Source organism: Botryllus schlosseri, chromosome 6, assembly GCF_051294905.1.
Source record: "Botryllus schlosseri isolate E-star chromosome 6, Bs_hap1, whole genome shotgun sequence".
Taxonomy (NCBI): domain Eukaryota; kingdom Metazoa; phylum Chordata; class Ascidiacea; order Stolidobranchia; family Styelidae; genus Botryllus; species Botryllus schlosseri.
The window spans coordinates 14,105,523-14,124,713 of record NC_137241.1 but is presented as its reverse complement, the minus strand read 5'-3'; the positions used below and the strand labels follow the sequence as shown (position 1 = coordinate 14,124,713).

General features: G+C 40.2%; 1 protein-coding gene across 1 annotated transcript in view; it reads left to right on the top strand.

Moving 5' to 3' along the window:
• Positions 1–17,224, top strand: part of LOC145440300 (uncharacterized) — an 84,946-nt gene extending 67,722 nt beyond the window's left edge. Inside the window, exons 2-7 of the mRNA XM_080317868.1 lie at positions 11,054–11,388; positions 11,713–12,493; positions 13,086–13,235; positions 13,296–13,581; positions 13,645–13,750; positions 16,694–17,224. Coding sequence (XP_080173994.1) covers positions 11,104–11,388; positions 11,713–12,493; positions 13,086–13,235; positions 13,296–13,581; positions 13,645–13,750; positions 16,694–16,849 — 1,764 coding nt within the window. The 5' untranslated portion in view covers positions 11,054–11,103 and the 3' untranslated portion in view covers positions 16,850–17,224. The remainder of the gene's footprint in view (positions 1–11,053; positions 11,389–11,712; positions 12,494–13,085; positions 13,236–13,295; positions 13,582–13,644; positions 13,751–16,693) is intronic.
• Positions 17,225–19,191: the final 1,967 nt, after the last annotated feature.

Genomic DNA, 19,191 nt, shown 5'->3' with positions numbered 1-19,191 from the left:
GGGCCCTACAGTTTCCGGTAAATCTGATAACGTGAGCAGAGAGGACAAGATATTGATAGCAATATATTTGCAATTCCCGATCTTATTGACCGATTGTATCATGAATTATCGAAAATTTTCGCGCTTCGAGCTGGCTCACTAAACAGTGCAGCTAATTTCGTGGCAAAAGCGAACACTGTGATGAGGGGGTCGGTTTATCACCCTATGAGACCCCCAAGCCCAAGTTTTTGTGGGGGGCGGGGCTGAAGAAGTGCTGTTTCGTTCCTGCCAACGGGTATACGCCCGAAGATGTCTATAAATTATTATTGGGCGGTCCTACGTTTTAAAACATACCTCGCTCAGCTCTACCGGTAAATCTGATTACGTGAGCAGGGGATCAAAATTGATAGCAATATATATGTAATTGATCCCGATCATATTGCCCGATTCAATCATGATTTTCTGGAATTTTTCGCGCTTCGCGCGTCTAGGCGGGAAAAGCTGATTCACTAAACGGACACCCAATGCAGATGTGAAATAGCGTCAAAAAGCGGATAGCCAAAGGGGGGTCTGGGGGGCGAAGCCCCCCAAAAGTTAGGTTTATCACCCTATGGGGGCCCCACGGCCAACGTTTTAGGGGGGGCTGACGAAGTGCTGTTACGGCCCTGCGGCCACCACTGATATGAGAACAATTTCATTACTACCCTTTATACACACGATCAGGGTTCTAATGACTCGAGTCATGACTCGACTCGAGTCACGATTTTCTGATGACTCGACTTGACTCGAGTGATTTTCTCAAAATACGAAAATCACTCGACGCATTACTCGAATCAATAAGTCATATGACTCGCGACTCCGACTGTCAAGACCGACATTTTATTGTAATTTCGAAGAATACTAAAGTAGCCACACTATTGAGATTTCGTCTATTTGGTACTGGTACCGTAAAATGTAGGCTACGTGCTACCAGAAAATGCTAACAGTGAGGGAAATTAGTATATTATAAATGCTAACCACTCGATATCACAAAACAGAGTTATAAAAAGTGGGTTTAACAAGACTTTAACTGCAAACTGAGCAGTTAACACAATGACTTGGACTCGGACTCGAGTCATAATACCATGACTCGGACTATACTCGACCCTCTACTCGCTGACTTGGACTCGGTCGTGACTCGGTGCCGAATTGAAAATGCCTCGACTTGACTCGAGTCAAAACTGTAATAGTGAAATTGACCTGTGACTCGGAGCCGTGTGACTTGATTACAACCCTGTATACGATTCATATCCTATACGGAATACACTTTACAGTATACACATCACACACACACATATATCTACCCTTTCCGTAGTGAACAAACTCCGGCATACGTGATCGATTCATGAACAACGCCAATTTGCTAATATTAATGCAATGAAAACTGAGTGTATACATTTATAGTGGCACGAAGGGAAGCGCGAATTTTTTTAAAGGAAATGAATGCGTATCGGGTACGTGCATACATTGCATATAGCCTATGTAATATCAAGTGGTGACTTCGAAACGTATAAATGTAAAGCTTGAGCAATATTTGTTCATTTTCATCCATAATTGTTCATATCACACGGTTAAGACTATTCATATGGTTCTCGTGTAGCTTCGGGTCAGTGGCGCAGCTATAGAAAGAATTTGAGATGGGGAAAAATATATGAGTTCTCTAGGCCCTCGCATAATTGATCAGTACCATTTTTGGCGACACCTAGACTCCCCCTTCTGTAGGCCATTGCATCGTTACCCTCACACTTCATTATTGTTAGTTGTTGAACAGGCTAAATTTCACAGACAGACACACACACCCTTTCCATAGCGAATTATGCCCGGTGTAATACAAGATTCACGAACGAGGTGGATTAGGCGACGGCGACTCCCAGGACTTATCTGCTTATATTTGTTGGCTTACCACGCACTGAAACCCTAATATAAGTGCGTTTCAGCCTTATTGAGTAATATCCGCACTTATTTGTTGGCAAACATTTCATCCACATACCAACCGAAAAACAGAATTGCAATTTTTTTCATCCGCACAAGTGCGTATCATCTCACAAGTACTAATGTTATGAGACGTCAGTGTGCATTCGGGCAGTTCAAAAATAACTTTTATTCTGGATTACTGCCATTCACTGATTAATTTGTTAGGTTACCCTAAAAAAGCTGCACACCAAATTTGGTTCAATTCTAATAAGTATAAGACTCCGCAGATTCAATTAAACATATTAATTTATTAGGGAAATTTAAATTTTTTTGTCAAAAACCCATGGAATTGTTGAGCTGTTTTCAACAAGTAGAGGCGGAGTTATTTGAGTTCTCCGTTTATACTTCTCGGGATATCCGCCAATCAATCTGAGCCTGGACATACCAATATCGAAGGCTTCGACCAACCAACGTGCGGTGATCATTTTTCTGAGAGATCACTTCGCGAGAGTCGCATGTTCGCTGAAAGTATATATGTATTGACGTGTTCTTAGGGCGACATGGATCGACGCCAAAGTGCCGGTGCCTAACAGTCCGGACTTGCAGGCTGCATGACCCTAGACTAAAGCATCCCAAGACCATGAATGCATACCGTTCTCTCATAACTGTGAATACGATCGGACTCAATTCTGTAAATTATGCGTCTTTGTATTCGGGAGTGGGTATCCATGCACTGCACATTAAGATCAGGAAAACTAGCGACCCTGAACCACGCGAAGCGCGAAGAAAACTTTCAAGCTGAACATATTTTTCCTAAAACACTCTTATACATCATGTTAATTTATGAGGGAGGCATGACTCCTGTGGTCCCCTCTGGCTACGCCTATGCTTCAGCCTCAGCTTACACTACATTGACTACAACAGAAGGCAAACTTCTCCGAATTTGCTGCTAAAACTTTAGATTAGAGGTGAAGACGAGGGGAAATGAATCAAGCAGAGGTGGTCAGATAGTATAGTCAAATATAAGCTACTGAGTAGGAGTAGAAGTTCTTACGGCGACAAAAAAGCCCAGAAAAAGACCCGACGAAACATAGTTCTCACAACGAATGGTAAGAACTAGAAGAAAGGGCCGCGGCTTCGAAAAGATCAACGTCGAGAAGAACTGTGACATCGGGCACTATAGGCCGAGGTGGATGTTAGAGTAAAGGATCGCTACTGATGCGTGTCGTTCGACATCCTCCTACATCTGTTCATGACATCGCATTGTGTGTTATCGCATTGTACATTGTGTGTGTGACTTGTTCAGATGAAAAATATAACCCAACGATATAGGGTAGCGACGCAGAAACTCAACTCGAGTATGATTAAAAGTATAGTAAAAGTAATCTAAAACTACTTCTAGTAGAAGTAGAATCGGCTTGCTTTGAATCTACTCAAGTAAGTAAGTAAGTAAGTATGCAGTTGTGAAAACAATCAAAATACGTTTGCATGGACTGCCAAAAGCCGCAAATTGAGCTATGCGGAAGGTGCAGAGACCTTGATTCATATTGATGCATCCAAGGAGATATATATTTTCGACAGCATAAGCATTCGACAGTATCATAAGATCAAAATACTAGTTTTGCAATGGAAAAGTGATTCTAATCTTCTATTTACTCGAACACCCCCACAGAAAATGTCATATGGCATGGCGAACTCCCCGGATTACAAGGATTACAAGTCTAGATGCTGATCAATACGGAGAAGTTGTATCGGACACGGTGTTAACTGACTGATCGTAAAAATGCTATATACTGTAATTTTCTTTCCCGAAAATAGACGCGATATTGCAATCGGTTTTAAACTTCAACATGATAGCCTATGTTCTCCAGACGAAAGATCAGAAATGGCTTAGAACAGTGCTTCCCAGCAGGTGGGTCGAGAGGCTATTTCAGGTGGGCCGCGAAGGATTTCTATATGTTACAGCAGGGGTGGGCAATTATTTTCCCCGCGGGCTAAATCAGAAGTAGAAAATACGTTGGTGGGCCGAGTGAATTTTTTTAGCTATATTCTCCAGCGCATTTAGATTTTATTTCTAAATTACATTGTTAATAAAAGCTGCTCAGTGAATGTGTTGATGTTAGGTAATGAGGAAGGGACGGTTTATTTAAAAAAATATCTATTTACCGTCATGATTCGAAGAAAAGTTAATGATGCGTTTTTAGCTCTCTTTAAACCTCTATCCACGTTATTCTATTAAGACACTAAAACAGTGATTCTCAAACTTTTTTAGACACCACCTCCCTTATCGTGACATCACAAAATGTTATTAAGGAGAAACATCAGTATACTAGCAGTCTCAATAGACAGTTTGATATCATGAAAGGTTTATAGCTGTTGCTGAGAGAATTCTCAAATATCAAAGTCGGACAATACGCAGAACAATAACCACTAGCTGGGGGTGAATCACGCGATGAGCGCGATTTTTTATTTATTTCACTGAGGCTTCGCGCCTCCTTCAGATGCGTTCACGACCCCTAGTTTGAGAAGGCGTGCACTAAATCCTCAATCTCGGCGACCTGCTCGGCACAAACTAAAACGACCGGTTTACCCCAGACTCCAGTATACAAATATTCAGTGCTCTAAACCAGTGTTTCCCAACCTTTATTGATGTCGGAGCCGCATCTCGAACTTCAGAGTACGTATGAAGCCGCGTGAAAATGCTTCCCGGCCATTTTAAAGCATGTGTATTATCTACATTGTACATATATACTCTACATCGGTGATTTTAGAATTGTAAGTGCGTAACATAACTACAGGATAAGAAAGAAAATATTGCATTTTGCCGATTTTCATTCTAGCGTAGGTTGTAAATCAGGTAAACGTCACTTTCAGGATTCGAATTATGTTTTGGCGCCATTGCAACGTGTGCCGATCAATCAAACACACAAATTCTGATGGGGACACAGTATTTCATAGGTAAGTAGCCTACTGTGGATTCTGTTTTCGTGTACCACCCCAATAAATATCAGAAAGCTGGTATGAAAACAAAACCCATTACAATACTCGCCTGCTGCGGGGATGTACGACCACGACCATAAGCATTTATGTGATGGTGCAATTGTGCATTTGACTTATTTTCAAAGTAAAATTTGATACCTGAAAGTGCCGCTTACCTGATTTACATCCAGCTATATGGCTGGAATATGGTAAATTCACATGTTTTCCATTCATTATGGACTTACATTGCCCGGGAATATATACGCGGAGTAGTATATTGAGCCTACTGCTATTTACGCTTGGCTTATCTCGATGCTAATAACATTGTATGAGCATTAGCTCGTCACAGAAAAACATCTATAGAAGTCTATATCACCAGTAGACCTACAGGTAGAAGTAAAATCAGTGAGAGCCGCAAGAAGGCTTGTACGGGGCCGCATGCTACTCATACTTTGCTACGTTGACTTTATTTTCAATGTGATTACGCATGCCAGGTATAGCCTACGTAGGAATCGTAATCGTGGATTCGTGAAATATTATTATTATTGAACAGGTTTCAAAGTAAACCAATTTGTTGTTCAGTTTATACAGCCTGTGGTTTTAGTTCACACAACAACATTCAAAAGTAGGTTTTATGTTTTGAATTTCAAACAACCTTTCGCGGGCCGCACAGAATGGCTCCGTGGGCCGCAGTTTGCCCAGGTCTGTGTTACAGTTTCCTATTCAATATGCGACAAACATTTCATCTTCACACGGCTAGACGGGCAAATAGGCCTACACGTTCTCATCCTCAAAAATAATTTGTTTTTGCGCCCACAAGCGTCACGTTCTCGTGCGATAATTCGTGAGCCAGATTTCCGTGACATATCTCGCGTTTCCACCATTTTAATTCGTCAAGTCATGTATATTCTGTTAGGCAAAGTAGGGTTATTCCTCAAAATACCGTAGCTGACGATGTAGCCTACCTATCTATAGGCAAAGGGGGTCAGTAACGAAGTACTTCTACTTTTTGAAGTACTTGAAGTAGATTTTGCCTGCTCGCACTACTTATTAAGTAGTTTTGATTTTAGACTACTTCTACTTCTACTTGACAGTTTTCATTTTTTAGGCTAAAATAGGCGTAGAATACCTACTTAGTTATTTGTCAACCGCCACTTCTACTTGAGTAGAAATTTCCGCGTTACTTCTACTTTTACTTGAGAAACGACAGTGACTACTTTGACCCCCTCTGTCTATAGGTGAATCTAAATTTCAGTTTTATTTATATTTTGCTACCTCCTCACAGCCAATCCCCTGAAGCGACAATGGCTAACGCGCAGAGTTGATATTTGTGCATTTCTGAATTTCAATTTCGACCTTCAATCCTTCCAAGACCACATGAGCAATGAGCATTGAGCATGCACTACGGCCGAAGTCTCACAAACTAAAAATAATTGTAAATTTACGTAATACCGATTTCATTTATACACCAGAAAATACGATAAATTTTTGATATGACTGCTCGGAAATTTATTTCCTATAAACTGACACAACAAATATATTATCATTGCATATATGCAGCGAGTGAGTATAATATTGTCACATAAGCTGAGCGAAATATCACCGCCAGATGACGCCATCCACGCACTGCAGTTTTCACTGCAGCACACCGATTTCAACGACCTGCCTTGATGTGGTAATAGGAGAATGAATAATAAAATGTAATAGGCGATATATTATCAGTAATGGAGCAGGAATCTGCATTTCTGTATGCAAGCACCACCCGCTGTCGTTTGATGAAGGTGTCACTATCGACTTCCCTATTTTATTAGATGATGAGACAGCCATCAAAACTTGATGATACACGATCGTTTGGCTGTCTGTTTATATTTATGGTAATGTTGTCAATCAACTACCGTAATCAAGATAATACACTTCCGCCACATCCACGGACGCCCAATACACAATGGTTATTGGTTATATCGATAAATTAACGAAAGCCTATGAACTATGGAATTTTGACATAGATTACGCTATATCCGTATTACAGATGGAGGTGGTATTAACAGAGTCAGAGAGACCAAATGAACCCAAGTGCAGGAACAAAACCCAGCAAACAAAGATGAACGATTCTAAATTTCATAGCTAAGGCAGAAATCAAAGAATCATCGAGTGAAGTATAATTTCAGCCTATCGAGACCAAGCATACTAATTATTTTAGTTTACTGACATATATTTTGAGGTTTTCGCTGATACTTATACTGGTTGATATCTAAATACTGGCGCTAACATTATTATGCCAGTCGATGAAAGCACATACACATTGCACGCACCGATATCTTTACGGCCATATATGGCGTCATATATATATCCCGATGCTAAACATCTTCCGGACACAATTTCGCATTAGTCAACGACTCGGAGGTATTTATTTTTGCATAAAGTACGATCCGAATACTTGAATATTGAGGATGTGTGCATGTGCGTTAGGGCTGTTCAAAAATAACTTTTTCTTTCGGATTCCAGCCATTCACTGATTAAATTGTCAGGTTACCCTAAAAAACGCTGCACACCAAATTTCGTTCGATTCTAACAAGTGTAGGACTCCGCAGCTCCAATTAAAATTTTTAATTTATTATGGAAAATTAAAAAAAAAATTTCCAAATTTTTCTACCAACCCCATGAAATTGTTGAGCTGTCTTCAAAGACGTTGCAAAACAAATTTGAGTCAATTCCGACCAGTAGAAGCGAAGTTATGTGAGTTTTTCGATGATATTCCTCGGATTATCCTTGATCGGTGGATAATCCGCGATTTATCAACGAAAAAGTCACATAACTCCGCTTCTACTGGTCGGAATTGACTCAAATTTGTTTTGCAACGTCTTTGAAGACAGCTCAACAATTTCATGGGGTTGGTAGAAAAATCTGGAAATTTTTTTTTTTAATTTTCCATAATAAATTAAAAATTTTAATTGGAGCTGCGGAGTCCTACACTTGTTAGAATCGAACGAAATTTGGTGTGCAGCGTTTTTTAGGGTAACCTGACAATTTAATCAGTGAATGGCTGGAATCCGTAAGAAAAAGTTATTTTTGAACAGCCCTAATGTGCATGAAGTAGGCCTAAATAAATCGATGCAGTGTGTTTACCGCAAAACACGTAATTTTTCAACTGTTGAACTTTGAGATGATGAACGCTTATCGGTTTAGGTTGAAATTTGTGGAGAGGAGACTGCTAATATTCGCTATCGCAGTGCTACGATATACGCATTATTATGTCACACCCAGGAGGTATTAACCTGTAATCACGGATATGCGTCGATAAAATTGCTCTATTAGTAACCCAGGTAATAGGGTTATCGGGCGAACTCAAATAAGGAAGGAAAGACTTTTGCCATATCCGGATTTTTCCCGCCTAACAAAGAGACATATGATATGCTTTCATTGGGTTTTGATGTAAATTAAAGTTCGGGACGGTAATGCAATTCACCGCTAGTGTGTGATCGTAATGAGATCGTTATCACCTCTTTTGGCAGTGAATTATGAGCACATTGCAAGGGTACCATGCATAACTTTATATGCCAATCGTGTCTCTCGTGACTCGTAATTATTGTTTGCAATGGTTGATATTCAACCATTCGATGATATGTTGGACAGAACTCTTTTATTTTGCATGGTACTTTGAGCCTTGGAAGATTTTAATGCAACGATTTCGCAATATAATTTATGTCGAGTCGTGATGGTAAAAATACGCAAGAAGGGATAACGGAGACCCCAGGGTTGAAGTTTCAAGCTGTTGAGCGAAAATTACATTGTCACACAGACCTATTTTTTCAATTCGGCAATAATGTAATATTTTCGATCCAATGATTGATGCATAATTCCCAACGAAAGTGTGAATGGCTTGGTTAAGGCAAAGACCGGAACACTATACCAATTGATACTTAGCGATCTTCAATTATAGTTAGCTATTTCGGTGATATATTTTATAAAACCGAACCTGTTCAGAACTTCAATAAATTCATTCGGCTCGGTAAACTCTGTATAGTAGGGGTGTTCAAAATAACTTTTTCTTTCAAATTGTACTGGTTACTTGATAAAATTGTTAGGTTACCTAAAAAAGAAAACGCTGCACACCAATTTTGACTCAATTCCAACCTATCGTGGCATAGCTATAAGAGAAAAAGTTTTGGATCTATCTAACAAAAATAAATATATATATTTTTTAATTTTACCAACTACTCCATGAAACTGTTAGATTGTCTGAAACAACGATGCTCAACGAATTTGACTCAATTTGAACCAGTAGAAACGACGTTATTGATGTTCAAAATTTGAGCCTTCAAATCAGAGTATTACCGGTGGGCAGAACTATCATAAATAATTAAAGAATTTACCACCGTAAATACTATTTTAAAATTGAGCCAAATTTGGTGAGCATCGTTTCTATAGACAACATAACAATTTCATGGGGTGAACAGAGAATTTTGAAAAGTCCTTTATTCATTTTTACATAATAAATAACTTTCTTCTCTCGCATAGCAATGCGGCTATCGGTTGGAATTGAACCAAACTTGGTATGCAGCCTTGAATTAGGTAACCTAACAATTTTATCAAGTAGCCAGTACAATTTGAGGAAAAAAGTCATTTTGAACACCTCTAATGTATAGGCATAAACTCGGAATTGGACCAAATGCGGATTTCATCGACTTTATAATTAGTTTCCCACTAGATTTCGGATTGAGAGTGAAAAGCCTAGGAGCGGACCAAACTACAAGTCGGCAGCTACGGAATAAAAAATAAAGAATATCGACCTGGTATAAATGACCATTGTAGTCGACAAACACCATGAATACCACAAGCAAAAAAAATACCATATGCTCACAAAAAGATTCTCTTCAGCTATGCAATCAACGCATGCCTTCACCTCTTAACCGATCACCGAATTATTCGTCACCGGAAGAGTTATCACCTGGCACAGACAATTATAATTATTCTTAATATTATCAGAGGTGTACCGCGTAGTGTTCTTGAGGATGGATTTGGCAAGTATATTGCATTCAAAGGGCGGTGGAATTTTATAACAAAAATCTGCAAGCTCTTCCGTGCACGATGTGAAGTGAAAAATGACAAATGAGTACTGCACGAGAAGAAACACAAATTATAAGCCATAAACACAAATAGAAAAATCTCTTTTTTAATCAAAGAGAAAGCCGCGAATTTAATTGAGAGAATACAAAATGGCGAGAGCGCGCTTTATAATATATGTCACTTCATTCCATGCGCATTATGATGAATGAGTGCGGTATGAAATGGTGGCTAATATTTCATGCCAGAAAAAATGTTCATACTGAAAGGGCGATGTTCAATTCAACATATAGATATATAATCGAAACTAGTCATATGAGATGGAAATATTTTCGTTTAGGTCGATATTATTAAGGTGACACAGGTATTAGTTGTTGTAGCAAATTTGGAATGATATCGTAAACAAACCATCGGGTTTCTGGCGATAGACTGAACTTTTACAAGGTCTAAACACTTTCAGTAAGAAGATTTTTAATTCACGGATTGGTGTCAATAAAAAATGATTTCTAACTACCAATTTTCAAGATCTCAGAATAGATATATATTTTAAATTATTATAGATATATATTTATCAGTACACAGGTTGCCCAATACGACAACGAAATACTTCATCAAATGGCGGAGTAATCGTGTAGGCCAATGGCTCTAAAATCAAAACCTTAGGATTGATACAAAAAGAAGACTATGCACATCAATTCATCACGACATAAAACGGATAGCCGTGGTTGTTGTACCGCGCGAAGGAGGTACGTGGTTTTGTCACGTATTGTCCTAATAGTTTGGATCGTGCGCGTTCCTATTGATTTGCGAGGAAGTGTATTCCAGCTATAAAACATAGCTGATTTATGTTAAGTTAAGCTTGGGAAAGGTTTACAAAATAGAGTCCGCATTTCCGTTACGAAGGTAAAGCAACCGACTACAATCCATGGTCGTGTCAGTATAGCTTGTAGGACTTCATTGCAGCGCACACGGCCAATTATAGGCATTTGCAATCTCAGCACGACAGTTTTTGTCAAGTCAGAAATCAGTGCTTATTTAGACCACAGATTTCGAAAGTATAATTTTCATGATCTTTCAGGTACCTTAACAGACAAAGACTAAGATATAAAATAATATCCTGTCTTGAAAATGCTACCGTACCCCTCGAGGACTATACCCCAAACCTTGATGCAGAGATATCACACTCCATCCGAATTTACGGACGAAAAGAAGCTCACAATAAAAAGGCCTCAGTCCATTGATATGAATGCGTCGGACAATGTATTTGACTGTCAAAATACTCCAGAAGAGGACTGCAAATCTCCGGATTGGGCCAATGGTGAAATGTCCGGCGATGACTCCGAGCTTCGCCGGAGTTCCCTCTCGGATTGTGACGAGATCGTACCAGGGCAGCGACGCCGAAGTTCATTTCAGGTAGGGTCTAATGCGTTGACGTTTTTGTGATAAGTTTCCAAGATACAAACAAGCCTTGTGTAGCTATTGGTACCTTTTTAAGGATTTCAACTGCTTCAAACTATCAGCACCACATATACGGTCTGATAGACGATCAAATGACCATATAGTAACAGTACAAGTGCCATTATACGTGATGTTAAATATTCACCGAAAGCTGTCATAAATTCTGTAATGGAAGCATTAGAAAAGACTGCACCAATTTGCCGAGTTCCGATAGGGAACCCGACGTCAAATTATACCCCAAAGTTTCAGAAGTGCTTACAAAATGACCTCTATTTTCAGTTGAGCTATACTCGGGAGCTACAGAATCCGCGGGTATCACCAGGATTTTCATCGCCCGAAAACAGAATCGATGCTGGCTCTTCATCAGGCGATTCTAATTCACCGACCCGCACCGAATTATCGAAGCACGAGTGTACTTTCACCGAAGAAAACGATGAGCAAATCACCAGCAAAAAGCAGCATGATTCTCACGGAAAGAAATTAAACTTTGGCATTGATGCCATTTTAGGCGGTAAAAACAGTATCAAAGTTAACCCGCCTCCGTACCGGCGATCTTTCAGCCTCACGCAAGAGCGCAACGACCGCTACGATCCATCTTGCAAAAAGGATTCTACATTTCACCCCGCCGAACACCGTCGAGAACGATATGAGCCTCACGTCAGCACTGACTCACTAGATATGTTCAAAACTCTTTACGAAAAGCTGACGTGTAAAAACATTCCTCCCGGCATCCCTAAACAGTTTTTTGAACTGCGAGATCAACAGATGTTGCTAAATTATCACAGACATCTGATGCACAGTTTCCAGGATACGAGTGAAACACCGAATAATGAACATATGCAAAGATTAAAATCTCACAAAGACGGCTCGCTATCTAGCCATCATCCCTTTATGTTAAATGGCAGCGGGCTTGGCGGCTTTTCGGGACCGTATGCTCGACTCGCTTCGTTACTTCCTTTACATGGCGTACGAAATGGATTTTACTGCACCAAAGGCGATCGCGACGACGAACAATCAACTACACACAAGCGAAGTTCACCGCTGTCGCCAACAAGTCCAGGTGAAGTTTACTAATTCGAATTCAAGACAACGCCATTAGATTAGGCTATACTAGATAGAAGGACCTGGTGCATATTGCAAGCGGGTTAGAAGAGCCTGGAGGGCGAAACTCAAACACAATATGCTGAAGAGAAGTCGTTTTGGTAATAAAGTCTTCGCGATGAATATCATCAAGTTTCAATAATATCTTTGAAACGAAAGCTCTGCAGACATATTCAAAACGATGAAAGTATTTAAAAAAACAAACAAGTTGTATTGATACGATCAGGCTTCCTGTCGTTTTGTGAGAAGTACGGTGAACATTTTTGTCCGCTTTGTATTTTCCAGAACTTGCGTTTGTAAGTAATAAGGTACTAAGAACAAATTAGACGTGAATCTCTTGGGAAAAGTGACCAAAAGTCAAGCTCGGAAAATTACATAAATTCGAATCGCCTCAATTGGGCCATACCATTAGCCTGTATCTTACGCTTCATATTATGCGAGATTCGGATGTTACAGCCAACAAAAGCGCCACATACGTAGTGTGCTTCAGTCATCGTCAATACATGATTTATCGATACCGCGCTAACACAACAATCCGCCATTTAATTCAGGCTCATATCTGAGATGGGCGAGCGAACAACAAAGTCAGGGTGACGTTTCGGAGACCATGAAACAGCCGAATGCTTCGCTTTGGAAGCCTGTGCATTTCGCGGGACATCCGTTTTCATCATCGACATGGGAAAAAGCATATCGCGACAGAAGTAATTGACTGAATTTGTGACATTGTGGATGCATGATATTGAATGAGTTATATTTTTCAGAAAACTTAAATCCCGCTCTACCGTACGGGGTCCATCGAGGCTCGGTCCCATTTTTACGGTCCCCTGGAAGAATGGACGTGAATCCAATGTCCAGTATTCGCAATTCTTTTCTATCCAACATCCAAGCATTGAGTGACGGTTTCGAAAGGAACACACAGCTCCGCTTTCATGGACATGGACATAGACCCCTGTACGACATGGACTCGCACTCGATAAGTCATCCTTTATTAACCAGAAGTAGTTCTGGCGGGAAGAAAAGACGAAAATGGAACCGCGCAGTGTTCAGGTAAAATATAATCTTGGATTCTTCTGAGGTTCGAAAGGGAACCGTCGCTTGTGTCATTCACAGTTTATCTCAAAGACGCGGATTAGAGAAAAGTTTCCAGAAACAGAAGTACGTGGCGAAGCCCGAGAGAAGGAAATTAGCAGAGTCATTGAATCTCACTGACGCTCAGGTAATTTTCTGATATTATAGTAAGATTAGTAACCCGCATTATTGGCAACGTGCCACAAAACTTCATGAAATGTGGAATCGTATCTGCTGCCCAATGGGTTGACGGTGACGAAGGGTTATTCAGTGAGTGATCGCTTCAAATTTGGAAGACCCGCACCAAAGCCGATAAGGACCATCAGCGCATTTATGATACGCCAAGCAGCACATATAATCCACAATGTTAGATATGATGTAGTAGGCTATGTCGCAAAACGTAGTTATGAATATAGAGCCGATCTTATGCAATGTCCGCAGTCGTCCGATATTAACATATTATGCTATAGAAGTATAATTTCACCTATTTGACTGTAAGAGCTGTAAGAGCTGATATATTTAAGCAATTGATGGGTCATTCCGCTTCAAATAATTCTCGCAGAAAATTATTCATCGGACTGGAGACCGATACCATATCCAGCTCTAATATATATAATACATATCTACCTAATACCAGTTCATAATTTGTACATGAGTTTATGACGTATGGTCGGAAAGGTTCACTATAGCAATGATGGCAGCTAAAACTGTACATCTACTATATTTTACCGTAGCCAATATGCAACATAATTATCGGGGGTATATGAGGACAGGCTAACAGGATTCTTTTGCTATTTGTGTGTGATACTTTCCGCGTAAATCTGACGCTAATTATTTCCGCAATCTCAACTATTGACAATGAGTGCCATGAGTCCATGCACCGAACTTTCGTAGAATTAGCAAACTCAATAAACAAAATCGATTGAGGAAGTTGGGTGCGTATGACGAGACTAGGAAGATGAGAGGTAATTATCACCTCATCGCACGGTTCTATGTACACCGCGTGAGCTAGTGATTACCAATTATCAGGCAATTTCATCGTTTTCACATTATAATACCACATCATGAATATGAATATATACGCTGTCACGAGTAGCGTATAGTAATACGGCCCACCGCTGCAGCACCAACGGGTCTACCTGAGTTCCTCATCACCATCGGATCCTCATGACGGAGCGCTATACAAAACCTTAGAACGAAATTAGGCCGTATTACAAGTCCACAGCTCAGGAATAATCAAAACAAACTTCAACCTGATGTGAAAAGGATATAGATAGATGGATGGATCATATGGATGGATCATAGATGCCAAAACACCACGAATTGAAGATACTATAGCACAACAATAACATGCATAGCCTATGGTATGCATACCCGTAGAACTCGTTTCATTTTCGGCCCATAAAGCGTAATGCAATCGTTGGGATTCTGAAATGGGTATACGATATTTGGTGATTCTTACTCATACATTTTATAATGACTTATTCTTAAAAGATTGGAGCTCCTGCATGCGCCTATACGCCGTGCATGCCCCCATAATTGACTTCCTGGACCCATCGTTGGGTTTTCGAGGGAGGCGTTGAAAACACGGTCTCTCGTGAACTCGTCGATACCACGGAACCTTACTGACACAACGCCATTACATCTATACTTCGGGGCGGCCTCGCTTTTTACAATGCACTAACATTGTATTGCTTGGCAACGTGGGATCGGGCCGAGTACATTGGGTCAGAACGCTGCCTAAAGGGGTCGGTTGATATTGCAACTTGATTTGAACCGAAAATCTGGAGTACGCATTTCATATTTCTGAATCTTCATTCGACCCGATGTAAGCCCGAAATAATTTCGAAAGTCAATCCTGAATCGCGACCAAACTTCCACCACTGTGGCAACTTAATCAGAATATACCGTGATACTATCGTGACACACCGCAATCAAGTAACTGCTTTGAAATACGCATTGAATATCATGAAATATCTTAATATCAAATAGAGCCAGAATTAAATTCCTATCTATTTATGATAGCTCAGAACGACCTTTCACGCAGTTGCATGCGACCGGGCTCCTTCAGTGGAAACGTGATACATATCGGCTATCACGCAATCCGAGTGTGATTGACGGGCCCCGAACCAGTGTTGTTATATTGACGATAATCAATAAATTATATGCAAGCATTTTCATAATACGGGAAGGGAGAGTTTCATTACATTCATTGAAACAGAACATCACCGTAAAAGTAAATAACTTACGATTGATATTACCACCGGGGACGTGCGGTCAGGGGAGCTAAGTGAGGCAATGTCTCACCTGTAATCAGGGGAAAAATTATGAAAACCTTCAGTGATGATATAATAATTGGTATTTTTGCACGGATGTTCATGAATGATTAATTTTGAACATTTTTACACCCGAAATCATGCGATTTGCATAATTATTGTTTACAAATATAGGGCGAATGGAGAGGTAACAGACGAACCTAGCCTCACCTGTAATAATGCAATTCGTCATGAATAGTTGTGAATTTATAACTGGTATTAATCGAATGCCATTGTCATCGTGGCAGTGATTCTCAAAAAGGGGAGGCACAAACCTATCTGCCTCACAAATTATGGCCAAACAATGCGGCAATCGCAGCGCAGTAAAACAATGCGCTATGGGCTTCGCGAACCGACTGTGTGGTATGTATTGTGAAGCTGAGACGACCAATTTGTAGCACAAAAGAAATAACTTCTCTTACTGATGTAACTGTTATACCTACTTTCACTTTTGGATGTACCTTCTTACGTAGCCTCCGTTATAAGAAACAAGTCGTCAACTTAATCAGCTCCCCTTTTGGATTTGCATATTTGTAAATATGACTCTAAATGGGCCATTGCCACACCAACCACTAATCTCACCACACGGCACTCTACCAATGAAGACTTCATTACAACTGCAACTATGCAAACATGTGGGAACTATTTTCATATAATTCCATTGCTGATTAATAACTAATATTTCGCCGACGCCAACGATTTTGTTACATTCCAGCACTATATAGGAAAACTAAAACTAAATCTGCGTGGTTTCACTATATACAATATTTTTTCAGGTCAAAATTTGGTTCCAGAATAGAAGAATGAAGTGGCGGCAAGAGATCAAAATGAAGGACAGAGGTTTAGTCCCGACGAATAAACCAGAAAAATTGGACGACATCGAGGACGCAACCGAAATTCCAAATGGACAAGAACCTATCAGAGTTGAATGATACGTAAAAAACATAGTAACCTACAGCCAATATAGAGGGAAGGGTGGAACACCACGGGTCACTCCATGACCAATGACCATGTCGAAGAGAAATCGCCAAAAAGACCTGCGACAGCAAACACTGTTTTTCCATTGACATTTCCATTGCGCGGTTTTCCGCAAACTGCAGACTTCCGCAAAATGTACAGTGTACACTGTACACTGTACAGTGTACACGCACGATCACGCGATTCCAGGAAATTAACTGTTGTAGTCAAGCGCGAATATAGCAAGATATACGCATCAACATTCATCATTCAACATTTCGAGAATATAAGAGCGTTCGCATCAATATAATAGCGTCCGTTTCATCAATAAAGCTTTGTACTTAAAGTCATATGCTCGTGGGTTTCTTATACCTCACCGACAGTTTTTGCGAATGAAATTCAAGAACCGACTGTTTTGCCACTTACCTGAACCTTGCGATTGGTTAGGGATGACGTATTTCCAATTAGTGTAATGTGACCGATAGATCTCGCCATATATCTTAGAAGGCCAGCAAGCTCATCATGAAGTATCATGCATGCCAAACGCGGACTAATCACTTTACAATAATGTCATTTAGGAGTTACTTATAATGATTATTATAATGTTATCCTAATGGCGGTCCGATGACGGGTATTTTCTGGAGTAATTCATTGTAGATTATGCGTGATCAGTACAGGTATATATACAACATACATAGGATTGTGTAAAGGAATTCCCTAACACAGAGTAATCGCACCACAGAAATGGAGTAACTGAAGTGGGGAGGCGCGTACGATACGTCTAGAAAGTAGGAACGTCAGATTCATATATGTGTTCTCAGAGAAGGAGAATGTTTGCACTCCACGCCGGACAGAGGTTGCTGGACTCAACTGGAGTATTCGGGCATAGTTTGATATATGCTGCTTGTTTATATAGGGCGATATCAAATAGACAATAGCACAATAGTATATTTAGGAGATTGCACCGAACACGATACATCTGCAATACTGCAATAATGCCTACCTAACAGAAGGAATATATGGTAAAACACCGCGCAGTATTGATTGAATGCTCCGATATTAGGCAGGCCGTCCAAATCGCGAATATTTGACTCGTTGACGGATATGATATCTTGCAGATCGCATACGATACATGAAGTGTATAGTGTTGGTATTGCGCCCAGGAGAGATTTTGATATGGGGGTTGTGTTGATAACAATATATGGTGGGGTGAAACCGAGAAGAGCGTTATGGTTACAAAGTGCTGTTTAAGCTCAAATATACCGTCTGCATTAGAGTAGACCAGTGCTTTAACCGTTTTCTGTTCGCGGACCCCTTTTGGACTGTCACGGACTCCGCGGAGCCCCCTAAAGTTTGCTTCCAAAATTAGCTCAATTATCATTTCCACAAAGATATATTGGTGGCGAATGTAATATTGCCGCGAAACGCTTCCGACGACAGCTTTTGTTGTGAGTTTTTAATGAACATATCACGTCCAGCCTAGTCATTTGTACCTAGCATCTCATCTTGAAGTTATTGTGTGGTTATATCACAGGAGAAAATGGATTTCGTGGCGTGGTTTCAATTCCTTCATTGGGGCAGATTAGGAAAAAAATTCAGAAGTTTCTATTACAAACGACTGTTTACTAATTTGCGGAGACTGACAACTCCGAATCTCAAATATTTCGCAGACATTTAGAAGTCACCCTGTTTGACCTTGCTATCTCCAACATTTTATCTTTACGCAAACCCCAACAAAACATCTCTAAACAGCAATACGTTTGCGTCAGCCCTATTGGCAATTTCTCAATTAAAAAGAGTTTGTACAGTCGGATATTTCATCTCAGACGACAATTTCAATGATGTGAGTCCTAGCTCAATGATTTTCCTAATTAAAAAAAACACAAAGTAGGTTGTCGATAGTTTTACAAAGTTGCAGGCTTCGCGGACCCCCTGAAAATGCTTCACGGACCCTCAGGGGTCCGTGGACCCCCGGTTGAGAACCACTGGGGTAGACATTAAAGAAGATATTTGTATGAGTGACAATACGATGATATCATTGACATAATAGACAATAACGTATGTTGTACAATGTACGTGTAGGTATATGTATAAGAGGTTTTATGGTGCTCGACTACGAAGGTCTTGTGCACCAGGCCTGAGGGAGCTATAGTTAAATCAGATACGTCTACACAATACAACAAATTCTACGACCGGAATAACCATACACGGATCAGTCAGCAGACAGTCCAGGTTAAAGCTCACACTGCTATGTTCAGCTACATTTTTCAAGTACTTGGTGATAGTATCGAGGACACGTCTATATTCTGGTAGGCTA